This window comes from Mycosarcoma maydis, chromosome 1 (genome assembly GCF_000328475.2).
Source record: "Mycosarcoma maydis chromosome 1, whole genome shotgun sequence".
Classification (NCBI taxonomy): Eukaryota; Fungi; Basidiomycota; class Ustilaginomycetes; order Ustilaginales; genus Mycosarcoma; species Mycosarcoma maydis.
This window is the reverse complement of record NC_026478.1, coordinates 195,301-213,317: the sequence shown is the minus strand read 5'-3', so window position 1 is coordinate 213,317 and position 18,017 is coordinate 195,301. Positions and strand designations below refer to the sequence as shown.

Genomic DNA, 18,017 nt, shown 5'->3' with positions numbered 1-18,017 from the left:
AGGGACAAAGAATGGGCTCTGGGGGCGAGGGTGGTTTTGCAACGACCTGCCTGAAAAGTTGTCTGCTTATATCATCGTGGACAGCTGCGAGAGTCGACGAGGGCATGCATGCATGTGCTCCGCCTGTACACAAGTTGTGTGCAAACGAACGATGTGATGCTCACAAACACCACGTGATCCTGGATGAAGATGTGTTCGAGGGGATCCACCTTGTACTGCGCGCCTTTGACTGGCGCTGATAAGAAGGTTGTTAGATGTACTCCGCAATTCGGTGCTAGCGTATCCACACTCACGACTGCTGCACGACTAGATCGAATCTTTCGGCTAAGTTAGTCTACTTCTTTCTTATCTCGGGGATTCGTTCAGCGCCGTTCTAGTACAAAAAGAAGGAGAATTTTGCGGTTGAGGAACCTACGAGGAGCGTCAGGAGGAAAACCCAAATGCAAGCAAAGGAGTGACAGCATGACGACGGCGATCCACGCTGATAACTGCGTCAAAGCCTATGTCAAGAGTCAAGAGGCGAAGAAAACTGGGACGCGTCATACTCACTGTTGAACTGTCATGTCACTGCGCGTCCACAACTTACTAGCTCACTAACACCACAAACGAACCTCGCTTAAGAGATAAGAAAAAGCTCTGACCGCCCGAGGCACTTTTCGCGCCAACTTCACTGGGGTTGACCAACTCACGACTAGAGTTGAGCACGTTTCAGGGTACCACACTCGGCACTGAGAGTGACGCAGCATGATAAATGAGCTCTCTGACTGGGAATGCAGCACCTGAGTCACAACTAAGCTGTATGCAGACAATTTAGGCTGACATTCATGATTCACTGACAAACTATAGAGGACATGAGTGTCTCGGTGTCCGTGCGATCTCGTTTTTCACACAACGTTTCAATCTCTTGACGAAACAGACGGTTCGAGCGGCGATAACTAACCGCGGTGCAGCCAACAGCCGGCGGGGAAAGCGGGTGGATGGATATCGCAAACTAAGAGCCGACGGTCGCTTTCACATCGGAATGTATTATGCTGATGACACAGGCGATGTTTTAACGATGCTTCTGTACTAACTTTCTTTGGTTCGCACTCGTGACTCGCTATTTGTGGGAGATTTGATCTACAAAACGTATTGATTGCTATTGGTCACGGAAGATATGTGGGAACACGAACCGAAAATCGGAAACAACATCAGAATCAAAATCAGGCCGAGACAGTGGTGAAGAGCTTGAGACCCTCGTCGGTGAGCTCAGCGCGGAGATCTTCGACGTTGGCACCAGCGGGAAGGTCGAAACTCTTCTGGATCTTTTCCTGGGCTGGAGGAGCTCGAGTGAAGCTGACCTCGACAAAGTCGTCTTCGTTTGCGTCGGTGTCAGGGGCTACAATCTCATCGCCGTTCTCGTCCACATCTGAAACCCGGGCTCGCTTGGGTGAGCGCGAACGGCCACGGCGAGAAGAAGTGTCGCTGGGGGTAGGGCTGGCGGCACGTGCAGGAGAAGCGTCGGCTGAAGAGGAGGCGGACTGGTCGTTCCAGAGACCAGAGACCGTCACCTTGCGCTGAGCTTCGTCGACTGAGACGTTGATTTGATCAGCGCGAATAGTTGACTTGTTGAAATTGGCGTCGCTGGGGAAAGCATGCGAGAAGACGACCTGTTCTGTCTTGGATGCAGGGACGGGAGCTGGCGCAGAAGTAGCCTCGGTAGTGGGAGAAGTGGGGACAGGACCAACCTCTTCGGGATCCTCATCGGTCATGATGGGTGCAGCAGCTGTGGTGGTTGTGTCAGGTGTGTGCTCGTCATCGTCAAGTTCCATGTCTGGCTTGTTGTCATCGCTTTCCTGAGCCTTGCCCTTGCCCTTGACATCGGCAGCGGGAGCCTGAGTAGTAGACATTGGAGCAACAGCCTGCTGCTCAGTGTCGTTCTTGTGTGCGAGTTCGACATTGTCATCGTCATTGTCGCCGTCATCCTGCTGGCAGGCACGGTAGAACGAGTTGAGACCACCAAAGATCAGATCCTCGAGAGCGAGCAAGAGTTGCTTGGACTGATCCTCTGCGACTCTGGCCGCAGCGATGCGCTGGCGTTCCTTCTCGATAGCGTAGGCCTTGCGGCGCTGATATTCTGCGTACTGCTGTCGGCGCTGTGCTTCCTGTCGCTGGCGGTGGAGCTGTTCGAGATGGAGTCTGCGCTGAGCCTCACGCTGCTGCACTTCGAGAATGTGCTGCAGGTAGGCCTGTGCCTGGCGCTCTTCAGCTTCGCGGCGAGCGGCGGCAGCGGCAGCGGCAGCTCTGGCTCGGCGAGCGGCTTCTGCGCGGGCGGCGCGTTGAGCCTCGACACGAGCGCGAGCAGCGCGTTGGTGTTGTATTGCATCGACGAAGGCGTCAGCAAAGAGAGGGTGGCTGTCGAAACCACATCCGTTGAAGGGGTTGGTGGAGGGCCCTGCACCAAATGAGGTGGTGCGGGCCGAAGGACCCTGTCGAGGGTAAGCGGTAAAGACGTCGGCGGGGAAGAAGAACTCCATCGTGTATGCTGGGTTGGTTCGCAGAGTGCTTGTGACAAAAGAGGCAGGCAAGGTGCGAGCTAGTGATGGGGAGCTGGGGAGTGTTGCTAAGTAAGAGGGCAGTGTTGAGTGAGTCTGATGAAAAGATGGGATGATTAGGCACGGACACGGGGAATGTCTTTATAGGTATGAGCTCATGCGAGACCAGTTGTAGCAAGACACAATCATTGTACACCGTCTATGACGACGCGCTCCACAAGCAGCTGAGTCGTGCGACGGGCGGGCGGCGGGTGGGGAATGCTGCGGTTTGAACAGTTACGAGTCACGACTGTTTGACAGGTCCAGGGTAAACTCCGAAGGCGTCAGTGAATTGCCACGCATTGGACCCTGATTTTGGCGACACAAAAGGAAGGATAACGTCTTCAAAAGATTGTCAGAGATCGCTGTGGATTGCCATGGATGCTCAGAGATGCACATAGAAAGCGCTCGAACTCACTCTCATGCGTGCTGAAAACCCTTTTCTGTATTTTTGGACGCCTATCGAATTATCACGAATCAACGCGATGGTTGGCTCGAAATAGACTTGCGGCAAGTCTAAAATTCTAGGGCTTTGCACACGAAGCTTCTCGCAATTTCCAGGCGTGCTGCTGCTGCCTCGTTAAATCGACCACGGACGACCGGTGAAACTGTTCGATTTTGACGATCTACACCCGATTTGTGAGATCCTTCGTGATTCTGTTCATTTTCCTCACCTCTCGCTAAAATATCTGGCCACAGCCTTTGCTTGGGTTTGTCTGCATGCTGCAAAGGGCCACTAGGGTGTAAAATCCCGAGATACAGGGTCGGAGTCCCTAGGTCAGCAGCACAGCCCGACGTGTAGTTTGGGCAGCACAGACGCGGGCAGGCTAGCTTGCCTTGCGGCTTTGTTCACTGGCATCCACGACTGACTCAACAGCAAGCTGCTCGCTCGATTGGAGCTTTCATCGGAATCATGACTGTGTGCTCGACACCAAGCTGGCTGTCTATGGCTTCTCTCTTTTGTTGGCACGAAACAGTCTGTGCGTTGACTCTTGCAACGCAACGCCAAATGCGGTGACTAGGTACGTGCTCAAAGTCAGAAGTATGCACATGCTTTACTCCTGTCCAGTCACATGACGACTTGCGACTTGCTGCCTGTTCACCTGCTTCACCTTGCTGTCTGCAAAATAAAAGCATTCTTGATTCTTGATTGACCTGAAGTGCGTTTGTGTATTTAACTTATTTCGAGTTTTATGTTTGTTTCGAGCACACACGCGTGCATCTTTGCTGGCTTTAAGCTAACTTAAGTTAGCACAATCGAAAACAGGGAGGATCGACAGGGTCACTCCGACGCCATAGAACATGCACGCGCAATTCGTGACTGCAAAGCTGCGGTGGAAATCGTGTTCGGTCATGCTGCATAGCGTCGCCGATCTGCGAGATGCGCTTCCAAAAATGTAAAACAAAAATGCGAACAAGAAGCGTGAAGAATTGTGAATTTCGACGCAGCTAAGCTGCCGGAGGGATTGTGTGTTGCTTTCTTGTTTCCTCCAGTGCGGCCGCATGAAGGAGGCAACTCGGGCTTGCCATCCGGGCCTCGTTTAAAAATAGGATTCGTAATCACCAATGTCGATTCTGCTCCACAAGTCAAAGCTCTAGACTCACCTCTCGCAAATCACCAAATCACGAATCGCGAACCATGGAAGTGAATCTTGGAAATGCCATCGAGAAAGAGACAAGCCGGATCAATGGCAAATCCGCGCTCGTTCCAGCCACTCTCTAACCAGCTCTTCCAAACCAAGACTCGGTCTCGATCTTGGGTGCGTCTGTCTTTTTCTCTCTGACCTAGGCTTCTCTCCCTCACCAACGTCGTTCTTCCCTACCTCCTCTCCTGTATCCAACGTCAACGCTCTTTTGGTTACTTGAACATCTCTACCGACACACACACCCTCTTCAAGCCTTTGTCAAGATGGCTCCTCTCGCAAAGTTAGTCACCGCTGCGGCTATTCTTACCGCTCCAGCATTGGCTGCTGCGGCTCCGAAGCTCGAGATTCGACAGTACCAGGATCCCAACTCGACGCTCGTCATCGACGAACCATCGTGTGATTTCTACCAGTGCACCATCTACTGGTCGCCAGGCCAGCAGGTGGCTGTCAATTGGTATAATCCTCCTTCTCAGGGTAACGTCCAGATCGATCTCATGACCAACAACAATTCCCAGGTCGCTTACACCGTTGGCGTTGCTCCGCCCACCTCCAGTACTTGCGACGCGGGTGCCGGTTACGGTCAACCTGGTCCTGACGGTAGACAATGCGGCGGTTTCGTTTTTACCGTTCCGAGCTCGTGGAACGCCGGAAACTACACGGCGTTGCGCGCCATGTCGACACAGGACGAAAACCTGCAGTCTTTCACCGACAAGATTTATATCACCCACAACAGCACCACTTCCGACAATGCGCCGTTCTCGATTGTCAGCGGATCGACTGTAGGTGGCACTAGCTCTACCACTGCATCTTCGTCTACCGGTACGCCTGCCGCGGGAACAACGACTCGATCTTCGGCAAGTGTAGCTCCAACCAGCTCTGGCGCTTCCGCCTCGCGAACCAGCGCCTCTACAAGCAACACTAGCACGGGAAGCACCGCTTCTCCTACCACCTCGGGCCGTCCTAACGGTGCACTCTCGTGCTCGAGCTCCAGCGCTGCCGCTTTCAGTCTGGCTGCTGCTTCTGTTGTTGGTCTCACCATCCTGCTCTGAGCTTGATGTGCAACAAAGCAAATCACCCAATGCTATGGCCGAGCTCAATCTCTCAGCAAGCAACCCACTTGGACACTTCTTTCTCTCACTTGATTCTCTTTCAGCATAGCATTCTTCCTTAAGAGGCTTTCCACATTCATTTGATCCGTTACTGGCCGCATACATTTGATCCAGCATTAGGCCAGTCTGAAACGCTAGCATCCCACACGTCTTTCGGGCCTGTCCTTTGATATCTGTACATGGTTCGGGTCGCTGTTTCACCTCATACCCTTGATTCCATCGACGCGGCTGTGTGGGAGCATCTCTCTGAGCAGCATGTGGTTTTTGCAGCTGAGTGATGTGAGTTTCGAATGGTGAGGTGTGCCGATCGGCACGTTTTTGATCCCGATGTTAGGCTATCTGATTGAACAAACCGCCGATTTTACTTGTGCTGCCTGAACGAGTAAGAAAAATTAGCCGAGAGAAGACCGTGCCAGAGACCGAGAGGGTGGAGTCCAAGTGCACTTACCTCACAGTTGTGGTCGAGCTGCATCGCTCCATGCGACTCTCAACGCCGATTCGTGACATGCACACCGACGTGCAACTGTGTTGTCCCTGTTTATTCGACACTTTCATTGCACTACGATCTACGTCATCATAATGGCAAACGACAACAAGCAAGAGGCGGGACCTGATCCAATCTTGCTCTCGCTCTTCGCGAACCGGTTCATGTCGGTCGCCGAGTCTATGGGCAAATCGCTACAGCAGACCTCGATATCAACTAACATCAAGGAGCGACTCGACTTTTCCTGCGCGCTTTTCAGCCCTGATGGTTCGCTAGTAGCTAATGCACCGCATCTTCCTGTTCATCTCGGATCCATGTCCTTCGCTGTCAAGTTCCAAGTCGACTATCTCGCCTCGATTGGAGAGAAGATGAAGCGCGGCGATGTCATCATGGCCAATATGCCTATGGCGGGTGGATCGCATCTACCGGATATCACCTGTATCACACCTTGCCATGCACAAGATTCGGACGAGATCATCTTTTTCTGTGCGAGCCGAGGCCACCATGCTGACATCGGTGGTATCACGGCTGGTTCGATGCCACCAATGTCCAAGACACTGTTCGAGGAAGGTGCTAGGATCAAATCGTTCAAAATCGTCAGCCAAGGCAAGTTTGATCGAAAAGGACTGGAAAAGTATATGTTGGAAGAACCGGCACAGTACCCAGGCTGCTCAGGAACAAGGTGTTTCCGTGATGTCGAAAGCGATTTACGGGCACAGATCGCCGCCAACCAGAAGGGCATCAACCTCATCCACGCGTTGGTGGCAGAGTGGGGACTGGAGAAAGTGCAGCAGTATATGGAGTATATTCGTAGCAACGCGGAAAAGGCAGTTCGCTCGTTGCTGCGGAATGTGGCAAGCCGACAAGGCACAAAGCTTCATGCCATTGATTACATGGATGATGGAACGCCTATCGAACTGAGCGTTGATATTGACACACAAAACGGATCGGCGATTTTCGACTTTCAAGGAACAGGTCCCGAGGTGGCCGCCAACTTTAATTGTCCTCGATCCGTCGTTTCAAGTGCCATCATCTACTGTCTTCGATCGATGGTTACTAGCGAGATCCCTCTGAATCAGGGTTGTTTGACGCCGATCGACATTCGCATCCCCAACGGCTCTCTGCTAGACCCGAGCGAGACCGCAGCTGTGGTGGGAGGTAACGTGCTCACCAGTCAACGAATCACCGACGTAGTGCTCAAAGCTTTCAACGCTGCAGCGGCGAGTCAGGGAGATACCAACAATCTCACTTTCGGTCTTGGAGGCAAGGACAAAGACGGAAACCACGTTGAAGGCTTCGGATACTACGAGACCATCGCTGGTGGTTCTGGTGCCGGACCGTACTGGCATGGTACCTCGGGCGTCCACACTCACATGACCAACACGCGCATCACCGATCCAGAAATCATGGAGAGAAGGTATCCTGTTGTGCTGCGCGAGTTTTCGTTGAGAGATGCGTCGGGTGGCGAGGGAGAATTTAGGGGCGGAGACGGTGTGGTCAGAGATATCGAGTTTCTCAGTCCGGGTATCCAGGTGTCGATCTTGAGCGAGAGGAGGGTGTTTCAGCCATTTGGGCTGGAAGGGGGCGAGGGTGCGAAGAAGGGGATCAACCTGTGGATCAAGCAGCGGAGGCACGAGGATGGAGATCTGCGGGAGGGCGAGGAAGAGGGCAAGGCGCCGCCCCGGGTCATCAACTTGAGTGGCAAGAACACCACACCGATGGGAAGAGGCGATAGGATCGTGATACAAACGCCTGGTGGTGGTGGATGGGGCAGCAAACCCTCAAGCTATACTAAAACGCAGAAGGTTGACAGTGAGATGGAGGAAACGAAAGAACACCAAGGTGCGGAGAACGAAGCGAGGAACAAGGCCCCGATCAACGAACGTAACGCATCAGGTAGGATGGCGCCACTGCTAAACGATCCCAGCACGCCCAGCGGCGTGATGGTAAAGAGCGGGGATAACGTCGATCCTCGTAGCACGCACGGTGTCATCAGGAAGGAAGCGCATCACGCGACAAGGACCAAGGGAAGCATTGCTGAATGGAGCTCGTTGCAGCTTGGCGCATGAAATGGTTCGAGCCGTTGTACCTAGCTTCGTTGCCATACAAAGCCAGTGTGATGACAAGTGAGGCCGTACGCAAGTCACGAGTGGTGTGAGTCCTGGAACCGAGATAGTGTTGATGACGTTCGGCCAATTCTGCGGCGGTTTAGAGAAAGTAAGCAACGTCCAAAACGTGGGGGCGGTTCGGACGCGCCCTGACTGTCATGAGTGATTTTGCCGTAACATTTTCTCAAGTCTGCTCGTCTCGTCTCCTTTTCACTGCTGTTATGCTTCGTCAGACCGATTGGAGCTGACCGTCTTGATCTGCGACCGTGCGAATGCGACGCTGCGAAGCTTGGATGAATTCGATCGCGTGGAAATGGCCCAGGGCACGGTGTTTGCATTCACGATTCACGTTTCGACTGATGCGGGGTTGACAAGTGCTTCGTGCTTGACTCGTCCGCATTCCCCCACGTCGACGTGACTGTAGACGAGCCAAGAAACGAAACCGAGAGTAGGAAAACACACAACACACAGACCAGCCTGTTAACTGGGACCTCTTCTTCCCGCTCTCGAGGCGATCAGAAGTCCGTCAGACCAACATTGTACCCTCAAATAGCTTTCTCGATCAACCTCATGCTCTATCCGATCTGGTAACCCGCTTTCTGGAATCGACTGCAGCGTTTACAAACAATGTCAACGACGGTGCTCATCACAGGTGCAGGGGGGTTCCTCGGTTCGCTGCTCGCAGACACCTTGACTCGCCTTCAACCTCAACACACATTCCAGTTTATCCTGGTCGATGTACACCAGCCGTCTGCACCCAAGAGTGCCGGCGTCAAAAACGTCCGTCTCGCCGCGGACCTCACCTGTGAAGCTGGGGTGGATTCGATCTTCCGAACCGAGCTGGGCCTGCCGTCTGTCATCTACTCTTTGCACGGAATCATGTCGAAAGGCTCTGAGGACAACTGGGACCTCGGATTTCGAGTGAATTTCGAATCCACTCGATCACTCCTCGACAAGGCTAGACAGTTGGTCGCGGGGGTTAAGTTCATTTTTGCTTCGTCTGTGGGCGTGTTTGGCGGCAAGCTACCAGAGGTGGTAACGCCAGATACCTACCCTAGGCCCGAATCGAATTACGGAACAGCGAAAGTGATGTGCGAGTATCTGGTCACAGAGTACTCGCGCAAAGGGTTCATCGACGGGCGTGCGGTCAGGCTGCCCACCATCACGGTTCGACCCGGTGCACCTGCAGCGGCTACTACGGCGTTTGTTTCGGGCATCATCCGAGAACCTCTTCAAGGCCTCAATGCCACCTGCCCGATCGGCAAGAGCGCCAACGATCCAGTGCTCGAATCGACAAAGCTGTGGATCTCATCTCCCAGCACAGTGCTGGAAAACCTGGTGATCGCCAAAGACATCCCCGCCAACAAGTTTCCCAAGTACTCCCGAGCTGTCAACCTGCCTGGGTTCACAGTCAGCGTCAAAGAGCAGGTGGAGGCGTTGCGCAAGGTGGCCGGTGACGAAGCGGTGGCTTTGATTCAATTTGAGAAGGACCAAGTTTGCGAGAGGCTGGTGGGCACTTTTCCAGCCAAGTTTGATAACGAGTTTGCTTTAGCGATCGGGTTCAAGGTGGATCAAGGTGGATTCGAACACAACATCCGCGAGTTCCAGGAGTTCTTGGCTTCACAGAACAAGTCAGAGACGTGCCAAATTTAATCAACAATCGGGATTGATTCAATCGCAGGATGCATATGGAAGAACAAGTCTTGAGTGGGTGCGCTGAACCAAATGACGAGACTCGACAAGCTTAATTGCCAAAACGGCTGTGAAGAGGCTAAAGATGGCGATCCTAGTTTCGGTTCATCCAACGCGGTGGCGAGAAGTACCCACTTCGGGCGTGTGAATTGATCGAGATTCGATTCGTGTATGACAGTACGACGTCCAGCCTAAGAGGACGAATGCTGAGCTTTCTTTGCTGAAGCGGGCGTGCGTTCTAAAAGGGAGCTCCAACAGACGCGGAACAAGCAATCACGAATGCCATGCCAGACAGACAGCTTAGGATGGCCCTTGTGACGCGTGACAACGGCCGATAAACGCGAGACGACCGAAATTGTGCATCCCAATCCTGAAAATCAGGGTCAAAACCGTCGGCTGCTCCCCACAAATGCGCGCAACTACAGTAGCATGCAGGTTAATCTGTTCATCACTCTGAGCGTTCACATTCGTGATTAAACAACGCGCACATTCCCTGTCTGGCTATCATCGGCTATTCCGCGACAACTCTGTTTTTTTGGTGTGGTTTGCAGAGGGAGTGGACGCGGCTGAGTGGGACCGTTCCGTGTCAGGAGATGGACAACGCATTGCGCGGAATGAAGTCAGAATCGCTGCCTCATGATTCACGATTGTTGCTCTGACGATCGGCTCGCCCGTTCCGTGTCGCGGTGCCGCCTCCTGATTGCCAGATAGCCAGAGACTTGGAGCCTGAAGGTGACCATAGTATAAGACAGCAATCCTTGCCGACTTTCTCACCTCCTATCCGCCCATATCTGCGTGCCGTGCCTCTTCGATCGTCTCTACACGACCATAACAGCTGTCCTCTCGCGTCACTACCGTTCCTCTTCCCACCGCATCTGGCATCATGGCTCCAACCGCAGACGTGCTCCCTCCCGTCGAGGCATCCACGCGTCCAGGCTTGCTCGTCCAGCCTTCGGATACCAAACTTCGCAAAGCATCGTCCTTCCGAACCGAGCAGGTCGTTATCGACGGCTACAATCTCAAGATCCAGGGTCTCGTCGCTTCCGCTCGATACGGTCACGTTCCCGTCCTCGACCCCTCCGCTGAGACGCGAAAGCGTATTGATGACTCGGTCCAGTCCTTAATCGCCAAGCTCGACCGTGGCGAGTCAATCTACGGCATCAACACGGGGTTCGGTGGGTCCGCCGACTCGAGGACCGCCAACACACGTGCGCTTCAGCTGGCCTTGCTCCAGATGCAGCAGTGTGGCGTGCTCCCCGTGCCATCCACATTCCCCACGGGCGAACCCAGCTCGGCACCCTTTGCACTCCCTTTGACGGACACAGAGTCTTCACTGATCATGCCGGAGGCATGGGTAAGGGGTGCCATCGTGGTTAGGCTCAGCTCTCTGATGCGCGGTCATTCGGGTGTGCGTTGGGAGGTGCTCGACAAGATGCAGAAGCTTTTCCTCCAGAACAACGTCACTCCAGTCGTACCAGTCAGGTCGAGTATCTCGGCCAGTGGTGATCTTAGCCCACTTAGCTACGTAGCCGGTGCGCTTGCCGGTCAGCGTGGCATCTACTGCTTTGTCACCGACGGCCGTGGTCAGCGTGTCAAGGTGACTGCGGATGAGGCTTGTCGCATGCACAAGATCACCCCCGTCCAGTATGAGCCCAAGGAGGCGCTTGGTCTGCTCAACGGCACCGCTTTTTCAGCCTCTGTTGCGGGTCTCGCTACCTACGAGGCCGAAAATCTAGCCTCTCTGACGCAGCTCACCACCGCTATGGCCGTCGAAGCCCTCAAGGGTACCGATGCCAGCTTTGCTCCTTTCATTCACGAAATCGCCCGCCCGCATCCTGGTCAGATCAAGAGCGCCAAGTTTATCCGCGCGCTTCTTTCCGGCTCTAGGCTAGCAGAGCATCTCGAAAACGAAAAGCACGTCCTCTTCTCCGAAGACAACGGAACGCTGCGTCAGGACCGTTACACGCTGCGAACCGCCTCCCAGTGGGTCGGCCCGGGTCTCGAGGACATCGAAAACGCAAAGCGATCCGTCGACATTGAGATTAACAGCACCACAGATAACCCCATGATCGACCCGTACGACGGCGACGGTCGCATCCACCACGGAGGCAACTTCCAGGCCATGGCCATGACGAATGCCGTCGAGAAGATCCGCCTCGCCTTGTGTGCTATGGGCAAAATGACGTTCCAGCAGATGACAGAGCTCGTCAACCCGGCAATGAACCGAGGATTGCCCGCCAACTTGGCTTCCACGCCTGATCTGTCGCTCAACTTCCACGCCAAGGGAATCGATATTGCGCTTGCCAGTGTCACTTCGGAACTCATGTTCCTCGGCAACCCCGTTTCAACGCATGTACAAAGTGCAGAGATGGCCAACCAGGCCATCAACTCGCTGGCGCTCATCAGCGGCCGCCAGACGCTGCAGGCGATCGAGTGCCTCTCGATGATTCAGGCTTGGTCGCTCTACCTCTTGTGCCAAGCACTCGATATTCGCGCTTTGCAGTATAAGGTTGCTGAGCAGCTGCCCACGCTCATCTTGGCATCGCTGCACAGTCACTTTGGCGAGTGGATGGATGAGACCAAGCAGCAAGAGATTGCAGCACAGGTGCTCAAGAGCATGAGCAAGCGTCTCGACGAAACCTCGTCCAAGGACCTTCGCGATCGACTGGTCGAGACGTACCAAGACGCGTCGTCTGTGCTTGTGAGGTACTTTTCCGAGCTGCCTAGCGGTGGTGGTGCGGATCCGCTGAGGAACATTGTCAAGTGGCGCGCCACCGGTGTAGCTGACACGGAAAAGATTTACAGGCAGGTAACGATCGAATTTCTTGACAACCCATACGCTTGCCATGCCAGCCACCTGTTGGGCAAGACCAAGCGCGCCTACGAGTTTGTCAGGAAGACGCTGGGTGTGCCCATGCATGGTAAGGAGAACCTCAACGAATTCAAGGGCGAATTTGAGCAATGGAACACGACGGGCGGTTACGTCTCGGTCATCTATGCTAGTATTCGAGATGGCGAGTTGTATAACATGCTGAGCGAGCTCGAAAGGGATTTGTAGAGGGGTGCAAGCAGCGTAGTAATAGTTAGTATAGATTGGCCATCTACGGTGACGAATTGCGTGTGAGTGCCAAAAGGGCCATCGAGATGATCATGGACAGCGAGAGACTGTGTGTTGATTTGTCAGAGTGATTTGGCACTACCGAATATGACCGTGTGTACCGGCACCAAGGCGAGGTGATGCGAATGCATGTTTTTGCGTGGCGTCGAAGGGGGATGCAGGACATGGTTGACTGCTTGTCGGAGCTGATGAGGTCGTAGCGGATTCGGAATTTGGGTTCGAGGGCTGTGAAGGGATGTTGAGGTGTATCAAAGGGACTTGGGCTTGTGCTGCGCTTGGGAGGTGGGAGGGGACCATTTCAGGTGCATCTGCTTTTCGGGATCGAGGGCAGCGGGAGAACCGACCAACGACGACATAGTCCTGGCGATGATCTTGTCTACACTGGTGGGGATGGTTTCATACATGGCGACCAAGGTAGCGAGGCCTAGACTCAAGAGGAATGTATCGGCGTGCGTGACGCTTTTGCACCAACCTCGTTTCTCAGCTACACCCCAGAGTGCATTCAAACTCTGCCTGGTGGTGTAGCTGCCCAGCTGAGCCCTCCTGGCTTGGGGCACAGCGAGGATGAAAACGCTGCTAAGAAAGCCGTTGAGGAAATACCTCGCTCTGGGGAACAAGGTACGCGGCAGGTACTGTTGGAAGAAACATGTTAGACCCCATGCTGTGCCGATTGAACCGGAAATCACCGTTGCCCCCTGGACCACAGCTAGTGCAAACTTGAACAATGCCGTTTCTGGGTCGTTGAGAAGCTTTTTGTACGAGAGCAGCTGGCTGATAGCCGTGAAGAGGGCGACCAACTTTGCAGAAGCCTGCCATTCAGTGGCAAAGAAACTCAACAAGTTCTTGAGACAACTCGGCTGCGTTGGATGTAGGACGGCACACAGCAACCTCGAGTGCGCTGGATGCGCGGGTGCATAATCCAGCACCGGGTTGATGAGCGTATACTTTGATGTAGGATACTTGGGCGGTGTCAATGCCGATAGCACCGGCGCCTTGAATGCCGGATACGCAGCAGCCGTAGCTGACGGCGTGGAAAGTGCCGCGATCGTATCTGCGATATCCCTGGATGCAGGCCAAGCGATGGACGTCGGCAACGTCGCTGGTCGTGGTGGAATATAGCTCGTGCTTCGAGCCAGGATCACTCTGCCGTAAGAGTCTGGGAAGCACGAAGGCTCGAACAGGAATGTCCATAATAGCTGACCATTCGCAAGTGCGTAAAAGAATCCACCGCCGATAAAGTCTGGCACCCAACTGACCAGCCGCGAATTTACAGCGCGAAGGTGCACATACACGGACTCCACAGCTTTCGTTGAGAACCAAAGCGCAAGAGATCGACGTACACTCGTGATCGGGAAGAGCGAGAGTACCGAGGATGCCACCAGACATGCTGTAAACGGCACCAAGCCTGCCGAGTTGAGCACGCGCAGAAGCGATGCTCGGATGCGATCGCGCGTGATGCTCAAGTCGAGCTCGTCAACCTTGCGCGCTCTGGACAGCAGCGAGAGCCGCAGCGTCGTGAGTCGCGAGAGCAGCGCTCGATACAGTGCCGAGAAGAGCGCAAGCACCGATCCGGATTGCAGCGACTTGATCGAGACCAGAGCGCCGAGTGCTTGGCGTGCCGACTTCTTGCGTAGCGCCAACGGAAGAATCCCATCGAGAACAACATTGGCCGTATAGCCCAGGGCAAACGCTCGCGCAGCGACGCGAGCGCTCAAAGGCACTCGTCCGTCCGCCAGGAATCCACGCAGCTCTTTCATCGTCCCATGCACAGCACTGTGCGAAGGCGTCGTTTGCGATGCCGAGAGCGGAGCTGCCATGTTTGCACCACGTCAAAGTGCCGTTACCTACAACAGTCAGCGGAGGAAGCCTTGGTCTCAGATGACAACGTTCCAGCGTGTGTGCAGAACACAGTTGAGATGCGAGCAACTGTGTCGTCTGTCAGGTGTGGATTCTTAGCTGGCACAAGCTGATGCGTTCTCGGCGTGAAATCAGGCGTGCTCGGTTTTCATAAACCGACGGACCGGCTGGGCCAGAAATCTAACAATGCCCAAACTCATCCACGACCCACGACCCACGGCGCGCAGCGTGTGACTGTCCTTGTCGGCGATAACGACGAATCGTGAATGACGAATCTCGCCAGCCTTGCACCTGTCGAGACCAAACCTTACCGGGTGTGCTCATGCGTTTGCCCTACTGTACAGCTCCGATGAGAAAGTGTGGAAATTCACTTGTAGCTCTACGGATACCATGTCGACGACTCCGACATCGGCGGCCGGCGGACTGTGTATCGCAGATCATGTCGATCGCAAACACTTCCGCACATATTCGACGTTTCTCGCCGGCATCGAATCACGAATGCGGCTCATTCGCGCTCATACACTTTCGTAGACAAAGCCACGATTCAAAGAGCTGGAGAGAAAGAATAAATTCATGTACAGCGCGTTCTTTCAGGCAGGAAGCTTCTCGTCAGAGGCGGAATTGGGTGCCAGCTGCGGCGATTCTCGTGCACGCTGCAGCTGCCTGTCCTCCTCGTCCATCGGCAGGATCCCGTTGGCAATCATGCCCACGACGGCACTGATCAAGAATGGCGTCGAAATGACAATGATGATGCTGTCCAAGAAACCCGAGAGCGCCTTGTTACCACCCTTGTAAGTGAAGAGATTGCTAAATAGGTCGTGTACCAACAAGGTACCGAAGCCAAATCCAAAGCTGAGCGCCAGGATGAAACGGTTCCTTCGCGTAAAGGTGACACATTGCAAAATCTTGATGCCTGATACAGCGATCGAGCCAAAGAGAATCAGCAGCACGCCGCCGAGGACGGGTTGTGGGATGGCTCGTACGCAACCAGCTAGTTTACCGATGATGCCAAACAGGATGAGCCAGAAACTGCACCATCGACCAGCTTGAATATTGGCGCATTTGGTGATAGCGATGACACCGTTGTTCTGCGCAAAAACCGAGAGAGGTGGCACGGTGAACAGCGCACTGAAGATGCCAGCAAGACCGTCGACCAGTACACCACCGCTGATACGTCGATCGTAGGCAACTCCATCCACCTCGACGCGACTCACTTCTGACGTTGCCGTGACATCACCAATGCATTCCATCATGAGCGAGATGTAGACCGCCAGGAGCGGTAAAACGGCGGGACCATAGACTCGAAGTTGAAACGTTTCCACCCAGAGAAACGTGATGGGACGTGCCGATTCGATGGGTGCCGAAGACATGTATCCTAGTGGGCCTGCTACCACGAGCGGGAACAAAAGTCCGATGGCTATTGAAGCGTTACGCATCGCAGGACTGCCAAAAATTTCTGTGACCACGACCGTCAAGAAAGCGAGGAGACCGAGACCGAGGTAGTGCGCATCACCCCAGAGGTAAGCTCGGTGATCAGTGCCGGAGCAGAGTTTGGTGGTTCCGTGGCATGAGGAGCCACCACCAAACGAGGGGATGGCGGATTCACCAATCAATTTAATGCCGACGAAGAAGACAAGGGTTCCCGTGATCAGCGGAGGCCACATTCGTTTGAGCACCTTGACGGGGAGGAAGGAAAGTGCAATCTCGAGCAAAGCACACACTGCTGCGGTTCCAAGCAGGTAGCCGTACGCATCCGGACAAGCGGCTCGACTGCCATCTGGGTTAAGAGGACATACGCCCTCAGCGTATAGGTTGGTGAAGACACTACTTGTGACGGAGAGCGTGGTAAAGCTCGTGCCGACTACGCTAAGCAAGCCAGTACCGAGCTGTCGTCCACCCATGAAAGGAAGAGGAATAGCAGATTGCTGAACGGCAGAAATCAATCCTGAGGTGATGAGACTGGCAGAGATGAGGTAGGCCGACGTTTCGGCAGACAAGCTGAGCGAGGACGCGATAATCATTGGAGGGGTGATGAGGCCTCCGAGCATGGCAAGCGCATGTTGAAGGCCGCAGATCGCTGCTACTGCGATCGGAAGCTCGTCATGGACGCCGTAGAAAGGAGATTCAGCCGCACCACCGTTGAGCTTCGAGTCGGGCTTCCAAGGCAAGAGGCGCGGCAGGCAGAGAGCGCCAAACTGATAGTCGCCAAGCCATGCATGGCGTGTCGTAAGCTTGCGAGCTACGTGGCGAGCGTGGAGGCCTGGGCTGCGCGTCCATGAGGTGGTAGGAGTAGCGCCGTCGTTGCTGAGCTCATGCGAAGTGCTAATATGTTGCGGCTCAGGGTGAGCGAAGGGTTGGGTAGTAACGGTGGCTTGCTTGGAAGACATGGTGCCGTAGACTTTGTCGTCGTCTGTCGAAGTCATGCGGGCAACGAGATGAGGGATGGGTTGGTGGTCAGATGACCAGGAGGGAAAGGGTGGATCTCTGAAGGCTTGAAGTCGGCAATTAAAGTGCCAAACGTACTGACGTTGTTGGGTTGCACGTAAGCTTGCAACCGCGTCGGCAGATCAAGTAGGGGCGGGATATGTCAACTGGCAGCTCGATGGGGCGCGATGATATAGGAGCGAACAAGATAAGAAAGGTGGCAAGTTTGTGGCAGGTTCACTCCTCTCCTACTAGATTAGGAACCGAGGAACACGACCTGAATCGGGTGTAGCTGCACTTTGTCAGCGCGGACAGAGTCAGCTGTCGACCAAGATACGTGTTTGTGAGTCACAGAGTCGTACAGTTTCAAACTCGCCCCGACGGCCGGTATGGTTAGCCGCACAAGCCGACGCCACTTATCAGTCAACTCGTCAAACCTGCTCAAACCTGCTATTCACGAATCGTGATTGTCTGCGTGGGGAAAGCATGTGGACCAAATGTCGAATTACGAATCGTGAATGCATGTAAACTCGCTTGCATGCCTTTGCTGGTAAATCAACTTATCAACCGATTTCACGATTCACGATTCGCGATTCTTGCAGGGACGAGACAACACGCGGGGTGGCGTTGAAAGCATCATCAAGTTTAAGAGGTGAGTCACGAGTGCCGTTGTAACTGTGACTTGTTGCTTGTGAGTATAGATAGAGCTGTTGACTAGTCACGAGTGCAAGAATCACGATTACCTTTCCAGAAGCGGCCAATCATGAGGAAGCCGTTGTGCAGTTCGCCCGAGATTGCGGCTAAACAGGCGAGTGCGAGACCAATCAGAAGCTGTGCTTGTGTACGCATCAAACTTGCAGTTGGTTTGATAGATAAGATCCGTGCATGCTCGCAACAAATTGATGATTGTTTCAGCTGTGCCACTTCCACCCTCACACTCACACTCCACCCCACTCACCACTCGGACTTGGCCGAAACAGGGCCCAAGTAAAAACCAAAACAGGAA

The 18,017-nt window shown here is 54.2% G+C and overlaps 7 protein-coding genes across 7 annotated transcripts; 4 read left to right on the top strand and 3 right to left on the bottom strand.

Annotated features, from left to right (window-relative positions):
* Window positions 1–1,202: 1,202 nt before the first annotated feature.
* UMAG_00082 (uncharacterized protein) lies at window positions 1,203–2,516 on the bottom strand (the record flags this gene model as incomplete). Its single annotated transcript, XM_011387747.1, has 1 exon — window positions 1,203–2,516. The coding sequence occupies one exon, from the start codon at window positions 2,514–2,516 to the stop codon at window positions 1,203–1,205; it is 1,314 nt and encodes a 437-aa protein (XP_011386049.1).
* Window positions 2,517–4,482: 1,966 nt separating this feature from the next.
* Window positions 4,483–5,268, top strand: UMAG_00081 (uncharacterized protein; the record flags this gene model as incomplete). Its single annotated transcript, XM_011387746.1, has 1 exon — window positions 4,483–5,268. One exon carries the CDS (start codon window positions 4,483–4,485, stop codon window positions 5,266–5,268), a length of 786 nt encoding a protein of 261 aa, XP_011386048.1.
* A 639-nt stretch (window positions 5,269–5,907) lies between these two features.
* On the top strand, window positions 5,908–7,881 carry UMAG_00080 (uncharacterized protein; the record flags this gene model as incomplete). Its single annotated transcript, XM_011387745.1, has 1 exon — window positions 5,908–7,881. One exon carries the CDS (start codon window positions 5,908–5,910, stop codon window positions 7,879–7,881), a length of 1,974 nt encoding a protein of 657 aa, XP_011386047.1.
* A 666-nt stretch (window positions 7,882–8,547) lies between these two features.
* On the top strand, window positions 8,548–9,573 carry UMAG_00079 (uncharacterized protein; the record flags this gene model as incomplete). The annotated part of the gene is made up of 1 exon (XM_011387744.1): window positions 8,548–9,573. The coding sequence occupies one exon, from the start codon at window positions 8,548–8,550 to the stop codon at window positions 9,571–9,573; it is 1,026 nt and encodes a 341-aa protein (XP_011386046.1).
* A 922-nt stretch (window positions 9,574–10,495) lies between these two features.
* On the top strand, window positions 10,496–12,670 carry UMAG_00078 (Phenylalanine ammonia-lyase; the record flags this gene model as incomplete). Its single annotated transcript, XM_011387743.1, has 1 exon — window positions 10,496–12,670. The coding sequence occupies one exon, from the start codon at window positions 10,496–10,498 to the stop codon at window positions 12,668–12,670; it is 2,175 nt and encodes a 724-aa protein (XP_011386045.1).
* A 308-nt stretch (window positions 12,671–12,978) lies between these two features.
* On the bottom strand, window positions 12,979–14,547 carry UMAG_00077 (uncharacterized protein; the record flags this gene model as incomplete). Its single annotated transcript, XM_011387742.1, has 1 exon — window positions 12,979–14,547. The coding sequence occupies one exon, from the start codon at window positions 14,545–14,547 to the stop codon at window positions 12,979–12,981; it is 1,569 nt and encodes a 522-aa protein (XP_011386044.1).
* Window positions 14,548–15,177: 630 nt separating this feature from the next.
* On the bottom strand, window positions 15,178–16,974 carry UMAG_00076 (putative purine permease; the record flags this gene model as incomplete). The annotated part of the gene is made up of 1 exon (XM_011387741.1): window positions 15,178–16,974. One exon carries the CDS (start codon window positions 16,972–16,974, stop codon window positions 15,178–15,180), a length of 1,797 nt encoding a protein of 598 aa, XP_011386043.1.
* Between the last annotated feature and the right edge of the window lie 1,043 nt (window positions 16,975–18,017).